The sequence below is a fragment of the Limulus polyphemus genome, unplaced genomic scaffold (assembly GCF_000517525.1).
Source record: "Limulus polyphemus unplaced genomic scaffold, Limulus_polyphemus-2.1.2 Scaffold2861, whole genome shotgun sequence".
NCBI lineage: Eukaryota > Metazoa > Arthropoda > Merostomata > Xiphosura > Limulidae > Limulus > Limulus polyphemus.
In genome coordinates, this window is record NW_013668471.1 from 55,062 (window position 1) to 63,492 (window position 8,431).

Consider the following 8,431-nt stretch of genomic DNA (forward strand, 5'->3'; position numbering starts at 1 on the left):
CTAGCTAGCTATAGTAATATAGAAAGTTTTATTGCTACAAAAAGTACTGAAACAAGAAAATCAAAACTACAAAACTGAATTACTTAAAATTTACAATATTTTATCCCTACTTTGGCTCAGACTAACTTACATATAGTGATCTATCAAAGTAAAAATAAATAATGTTTAAATTCTAAATAACTCAATTTTTGTAGTTTCTACTTTCTTGTTTCAATACTTTTTGTAACAATAAAACTTTCTATATTACTATAGCTAGCTAGGTTATGTATATGTCAATCCCTACTTGTCTTTATAAAACTTAAATTTTATTATACTTATTTTCTTATGAACTATATTCATATAGGTCTTTATTTTTGTGGATTGAAAGTGAGTCCCTCCTCCTTAAAAACAACTCTGGTTTCTTACACGACTTAGAGTAAGATTTCTTTCATAAAAAAAAGCTATAGGAAATTAATATTCATTAATATTTATTTCCTAGTATAAAGTAAATATTAAATGATAACTTAATAAAGATTTTGTTTAAAAAGTTTTTCATTTCTTACTTTAATTTTAAAACAATACTGAAGTATATTCAGTTATTTAGGTACATTCTAAAATTTAGACAAGACTGAAGTTTACTACCAATTCCCAATTTGAAACTGACATTATTTTTCCAAATTCAAAGGTGAAGTTCCTTATTCATCCATTATAATGTGCCTACACACACTACTTCACATTTCAAAGGTTAAATTGTACTGAGATTATGGTTATGCCATCTCATGTATGGCATTACTTGAAAGCTTTTCAAATTAAAGTAAATTGCAGGGTGGCAAATGTGGGCAATAACAGCCTATGCAATGAAAACCAGCCTCCCTCCCTTATTAAAGTATTCAATTTTACTGTATGTTACCTCACATTACAAGGGTTAAATCACATTGATGGCCTAGTTATGCCATCTCAAGAAGGATATCCACTTCAAAGTTTGTACATTTCTCCTCAACATAAATCAACTGCAAAGTGGAACAAGTGAGCAATCAAAGGTTGTGTCATGAAAAACCACCAGAATGTTTCTTATTGTTGAAGTTTGTTCCTTATTTACTTATGATGTACTTAGAATTAGTTCACATTTCAAAGGTTAAATCACAGTGATATCCTAGTTGGACCACTTCTTTTTGAATATTTTAAAGCTTGAGCATTTCTCTTCAATGTAGCACAAGTAGGCAATCACAGGCTATGCCGTGAACCCCCTTCCCCTCCTTATTAATATATACCAGTGAGCTAACATTAAGGGTTAAATGACATTGAAAGCCTGGATGTACTACCACAAGTAGGACATCACTTTAAAACTTTAGCATTTATTTACTTATTTTAAATAGACATCATTTCACAATTTAAATTATTATTAGTAAGTTGTTTATTTTAATAAAAGATTCAACTATCAAGCCTGTGGCCACAAGGCAAATAGTTAAATTCTCATTTAGTATCCCAAAAGGTGAATGCTCACTTTCTTCTAACAAAGTAAAATAATTCACAACATAGTCACTACTCGTGTTGGTCATCATGTAGTTTGGTACATGTTTTGTAATTATACACTGCTAAAATCATAAATAATATGGTAAATAATTCAAAACATTTTATTTAGGCCTATCTATTGCCTTCAAAAAGTTGACAACTCCATAGATAGGCCTAAATAAAATGTTTTTAATTGTGTACCAGTTTGACATTGAATATTATTAATGATTTTAACTTTATACACAAGTGCCAAAATACTATAATCATACCCTGCTACATAGATACTACCAAAAATGTTTGTTTTTCATAGGAGGAGTGTAGAAGCTATATTTTTTCATGCTGTTTTATTTAAGTGGGGCATATTTTGAAACATCTAATCATGAATTAAAAAACTGTAATATATAACAAAATTAAAAGACAATAAAGGACCCATTCAACCACATAAGCTGTCTCTTCCACCAAACTAAAACTTAACAAGCTTTTATGTAAACTCCCTTAAGGTTACTGCATCTGAAGGCAACCCATTTCAGAGGCTAACCAACCTGTTAGAAAAAAATTTCTTAGCTGAAGATGACTCCTAGCCAGCCAAAATCTATATTTGTTCCCTAGTCCTACCATTCTCACCATTAAGTATAAAAAAAAAGATTCTCAGTTCCCTTATCAATGTCAAACACCTCAATCAGGTCCCCTCTAACTTGATTCTTTTTCAAGAGAAGACAATTTCAGAATTCTTAGCCTGTCCTCATATAACAACCTTTCCATCTTGGGTATCATCCTAGTAGCTCTCCTCTCTGAACCCTTCACAATAATGCAATCTCCTTCCTAAGGAAAGAAGCCTAACACTTAACATCATATGCCAAACATGACTTGACCAGTGACTTATACAATGAAATTATAGCATTTTTAAACTTGTATTCAGTATTTTTGCAGATACAATCTGAAACCCTATTTGCCCTGCTACTATCAACATCACACTGATCAATCAGAACAACAAGATACTTTTCTTCCATAACACTGTTAAGATTATTCCTACCAATTATACTTATACATTATTTTGATTTCTTATTGAAAAATAAGAGTATATAAATGTTACACAGACACTACAGTGCTTTTCCCTGATATCCACAGTTTTCCCTCTAAAAGTTATATCACAGGGTATTGGGCCAGAATAAACCAAACAAAAGCCTTAACTTAATTGATTAGGCAACTAAGATTTGCATTCTGCATCCAGCAAACATCCATGTTCAATTCAATAAAGTAAAATTAATTATGTGGACTGGAGTTTTAGAAACTGAATCATTCCAGCAATTTTTCAACAACTATTACAACTCTGCCCCATTGTTAAAAAAAAAGAGCTCACATTGTACAGGTTTTATATGTAAAAATATACCTTAATTTTTACAATGAAACAAAATTAACTTTAGAAAATTATTTATACAATATGGAAGGAAAACATATGGAGAGTACAAGAAAACAAAATACTGTTACATCTCTAGTCGTTAGTTAATTTTCCGTAAAAATTCTTTCCGAAGAAACTTTAGTCATACAAGTCCTTTCTCAAATAAAACTGGTTTATTCTTTGTGAATACAACTTTGCAATACACTTAATTTTCACAGTCACGCTATAACAAACGCTATAATTCACGAGGAACGCCTCACGTGCTCGACTCAACAATACGTCTTTCTCTGTCCGCAGTTCAATTACCCATTGTAGGCATCAGTTCTTGGCAGTCTTATATATACAAGACTACCACATATCTAGTAACCTCTTGAGACTTCAGGAAGGGACAGGATCCTTCTAGAATTTCATGACGTGTGTTACTAGCGTCACGTGACCCCCGCTGTTGTAACACTGCCCCTTCCTTAGTATTGTTCGTCCCGAACAATAGACACTTACATTAAACCAATAAAAAATTAACAATAACTTAATTAAATGTACAGAATTTACAAACACAAAATTCAAATTCAACAGAGTCTCTTAATTTTACGGGACGTATCTTCTTCCGTACTGGTCTCCGTCTCATTGGTTTCTGCTTCATGTGGGGGTCATCTGCTTCATCAGGAAACGTCCTATCATTGGTAACAGTCACACCAGTGGTAGTAACTTCATCAAGGGCTTCGCTGTTTCCCTTTTCAAAACCAAGTAGAGTTTCTTCTTCAACAGTGGCTTTTTCAGGTGACACGTCTTCAGCAGCATCATTTGTTCCGTTGTTCACTTCATCCCAACTGAAATGTCCTGGACCATGATAACGCCAAAGCCTGTTGGCATGCACCACCTTTGGCTTACCTCGCCGACCACATTATATCCAAAAAGTCACGTCTGAGAGACGATCCACTATGTCATATGGGCCTTCCCATGGAGAAGACAACTTAGGAGACTTCCCTTTGGTCTTCCTGGGATTATACAATCACACCTTGTCTCCTGGTATAAAGCTGATTTTGGTAGATCTCTTATCATAAGATAACTTCATCGAATCAGCAGACGTTTTCAAGTTTGAACGCATTTGATGGTGAATATCATCCATCCTTTCCGATAACACTTTCACAAACTCTGACACATTCTCAGGCAACTCTTCATAAGGTGGGCGTCCTATTAACAGATCTACTGGCGACCGAAGTTCCCGACCAAACATCAACTTCGCTGGAGTGTATCCAGTGGCTTCATGCTCTGATTTAATATCTATACCTGGTACCATTTCACCATCATCAACTCCTTCAGTCACTTTGACCTTAGCTAGATGACACCTAATTAGTTCAACCTCTCTCTTTTAACAGTTACCAGAACTTGGCCTTTGTTGTTCCCAAACGTCATTTTATCAAAATTAATTACAACTTCCTCGGTAGTAAGTAGTCCAATCCTAATATGCATTTGTCTTCAATGTCAGCCAAGTATACTTTGTGTCGGTCTTTATGCCCATGAGCTCAATAGTTATCTACACTGGTCCCCACAACCTTGAAGAATGTCCTGTCACACCACAGAGCTTCTGTACAGCTTCTGGTACTCCTTTGTTATCCAGCACCTTGATGCTCACAAGGGTTTGCTGAGATGCAGAATCTATGACAAAGTTGCACCTTTGGCCATACAGCTTTCCTGTCACATAGACACAGTGTGTGCTTGGCATTTTACACCTAGCTGTTGGGACTTTCATGATGGGGGTTGGTGAGTGTCCCTCAACACCAACTACTACTGGTCTTCTTGAGGCTGACTTGTTGGTAATATTCTTCTTACACTGGCTCCTCATATGTCCTTGCTTTCCACAGTTCCAACAACCTTTCTGGGTAGCAGCCTTTCCTGTCATGGCATCTTCCCTGTGTTGAAGTTTCCAGCAACGAGCTCTCTTGTGCCCAGGTTTGTTACGGTGCCAGCAAAGTCCCTCAAACTTCTCTGAAAGCTGACCTTTTCTGGCCTTGAATCCTGATGACTATACCAACCTTAGTACCTCTGTGCTGGACTTAACATAGGATTCAAATTCAAGACCTCTGGCCATTGCATCCTGCATAGTAGAGGGGTGTGTGCTTGCTTCACTTGTATCTTCAGTTGTGGACTGTCCAAGGCATCTTCAAACTGATCTTTCAACAACAACTTGAGGAGATCGGGTGGTGCAGTTGGGTAGGCCTTGTGTGCCATACTTTCCAATACCTGTGCCAGCTCTTGCAGGCTCTCCCCTTTAGCACGGACTCTCGTCCTAAACCTAGCCTTGTAGACTTCAGACTGATTTTGGCGGCTTACATATATATGACTACCACATATCTAGTAGCCTTTCGAGACTTCAGGAAGGAACAGGACCCTTCTAGAAGTTCATGAAGTGTTACTAGCGTTATGTGACCCCCACTGTCGTAACAATATACTAATATGGTTGAAAATAATGCAAAGTCTCATCTGGATAAATAAAAGAATCAGGTAGTGGCACATCACAATTGTTTCTTAAAAATCTTCAAACCAGGGTTATGTGAATGTATGTAATCAATCAACATTGGGAATTCTATTTGTGAACAAACTATTTTAGAGATAATATACAGACATTCCTAATACAAATCCTGAGCCTGAACATGTGTTTTACATGTGCAGAAAACCAAATGGCATAAACAATTCTACAGTATAGTGATAACTGCATGGAGCTGTTTCACAGGGATTGCACAGGGGTTGATATTAAAGATATGCAAGATATAAACACCTTTGTTTTTGCAACTGTTGTGCAACAGTGGCCTTGTCATTGAGTTCAGTAGAGCACAGTGTTGGTCAAGTTCAGTTTGTAGATGGTATTCAACACCAATCAACATTAAACCATAATGATTAGTATGTTGAAGAGGTGTACTCAATGAAGATGGTAAGCCTCATAATTGGTCTACTTCAATTTGTAGACAGCATTCAACACCAACCAACATTAAACCATAATGATGAGCAACATGTTGATGGTGAAGATAGTCCCACTTATTTCAGACTTTAAAATGATGCTCATACTACACTTTAGATGGAAAACCAGGATATCCATGTAATATAACCCTCAAAACATGAGCTTGTATGCAAAAACATTTCCTTTATTAATAAAGAGGTTTGGATTTCATGGTATAGACTATAACTGCCAACTTGTGCCAAACTACAATCCAGCTTTAAAATTGTACCCTACAAGAGGTGACAGCCAGGATACCAGTGATTTGACTTTCAAAATGTTAGGTAATATATATATATATATATACACACATTATAATGCCCAAGTATGAAACTTCAGTTTTGAATCAGGAAAAGTAACTAGCTTCAGTCTCAAATCCAAGAAAAAGTAACTAACTTCAGTCTCAAATCCAGAAAAAGTTACAAACTTCAGCCTGACTAAAATTTAGTCAGATTAGAAGAGATGGAAATAGCAACACTAAAAAACTAGAAATGAGTTCATTATGAGGAGGATCCCCTCATTGTGCTACAAATATGAAAATTAAATACTAAAGAAAAATCATGTGTAATTTGTTACGAGAATCACTTTGGACACCAACCATACACAAACAAATTCTGAAATTAATGCTTTCAACTTTCACATACTGTGAATGTACAGAAAATTATCATTTTACACAAAAACTAACAACCCATCTCTATAAACAACATACTCTGTGAACATGAAAACAGGAAGTTTTGATCATAACTAACATGGCACAAATTACAATAACAAAAATGTTACAGAAAGTTTTATATATATATATATATTAAAATTCATATGGCTTTTAAAGACTAATCTATAAGTAAATAAAGAATGATGACTTCATTACATACAATAATGTTAATAAAATTATACAAAATACAGAAATATACTTCCACATTTAAATTGCAAATACAAGGTAAATGTAAATGTGAAAGTGAGAAAAAAGAGAACAATGTTTTGTGTGACTAATTTAAGTGTATGTACACATTTAAATTAGGCTGATACAAAATACATATGTGTATTACATGTAACAGTATCATGGGCTGTAGGCCTACATTATTAGCCTTATAATTCTGTAATGATGACCATTATTTTCAAGTACACAAATACAAATCTGTGCTAAACAAGTCATGTGATTTTACTTTTACTATGTATTACCCCAGAACCTTATAACTTTATCAGTTTATAATCAAATTATCTAGTACCACTAGTAGTAATAGTATTTGGTAGAACCTATCAAAAAGTTTCTTTTTTTTTATATATGTTCATATCTAGAACTTACAAGCTTTGAATTATATTTCTTGTCATTCATATCATCTTATTTTCTTCTCATTAATATATAGTACAACACTAATGTAACAGGTTTTCTAGTTATGTCAAACTTTTGTAGATAAGCTACTGCATATTTTCGTCAGACACCTAAAATGGAATTAGCCATGGGTTAAACTTATAACTGAAAAGATTTTAAAAAAATTAAGACTTAAAGTTGAACCAGTTCACCTAAAAATAGTAAAATTGGCTAGACTGTATCACAATGCTCAATTACAAATACAACTTCGAATTCAATGTGTTTTAACGTTAGTTTTATAAACAATCCCATAACACTACTACTACTATTTCATAAAAATTAAAACTAAACAGTAGTCGATGCACTTACCAAAGTGATTGAGAAACAGGTGAAGGCCAAAGAAAATAAAACGTCAGGAACACGCATCGTGAATTTAAAACACAAAAAATCTTCAAACCGTGAAATTAAATTAATTTTAAAATATCGGTTACCGAATGAATAGTAATAATTAACATTAATAACAATCTTCTAAACTTGAATTTGAAAACCGGCTACCGCCAGCTAACATTACTAATAGTAGTATTTATAATTATAACATTAGTTTCCTTACAAACAAGGGCTCTGAAGGAGAAAAAAATTGTTTCGCAGGAGAGATGGAACAAATTTGAAGCCTAGACTGTGTAATGATAAGACTAAAAGTTTAAAGTGTATAATATTTTCGTGGCAAACTTGGCTTCATTTTTAAAAATTAAGGTTCAAAATGGCCTGCTAGTTCTACTCTAGTATTACTCACTATTAGTAATGACATACAAGTAAATAATAATTGTAATACTACTACTAGTATTTAGTAAACAAATTAACAGAATAAAATAGTTTCGTACTATAGTTATTATCGTTAAACATTTTGGAAAATTACAATTATACCAATATATTTATGTATGATGAAATGCTTAGTAAAAAAAAAGTATAACAGTTTATACAGATATTGAAAAATAAGACACATATAACATCAACCGACGCTAGTAATTAACTACAACCACAAACTACGAACGACTGTAATATTATTCACGGTGTCTGCGCAAAGAGCCATTGCGCATAAGCCTGATCAGCCCTGTATGTCTCCAATAGCTTCTTCAACCAGATTCATTTTCGGTTGTAATTATGTCTATGCAGAGAGACATGCTGTTTTTCTATTTTTTCTTCTTCTTCCAAATACTTTTCAATCGCCCGTAATTCCTTC

At 33.9% G+C, this 8,431-nt stretch overlaps 1 protein-coding gene across 2 annotated transcripts in view; it reads right to left on the reverse strand.

The window, feature by feature from the left end:
• LOC106468076 (Niemann-Pick C1 protein-like) overlaps positions 1 to 8,218 on the reverse strand; it is a 57,134-nt gene extending 48,916 nt beyond the window's left edge. The window contains exon 1 of one of the 2 annotated variants that reach the window (XM_022396382.1): positions 7,561 to 8,217. In XM_022396382.1, coding sequence (XP_022252090.1) covers positions 7,561 to 7,617 — 57 coding nt within the window. In that variant the 5' untranslated portion in view covers positions 7,618 to 8,217. Of the gene's footprint in view, positions 1 to 7,560 lie in introns of both variants that reach the window. The other variant, XM_022396380.1, reaches the window with a different exon arrangement.
• Between the last annotated feature and the right edge of the window lie 213 nt (positions 8,219 to 8,431).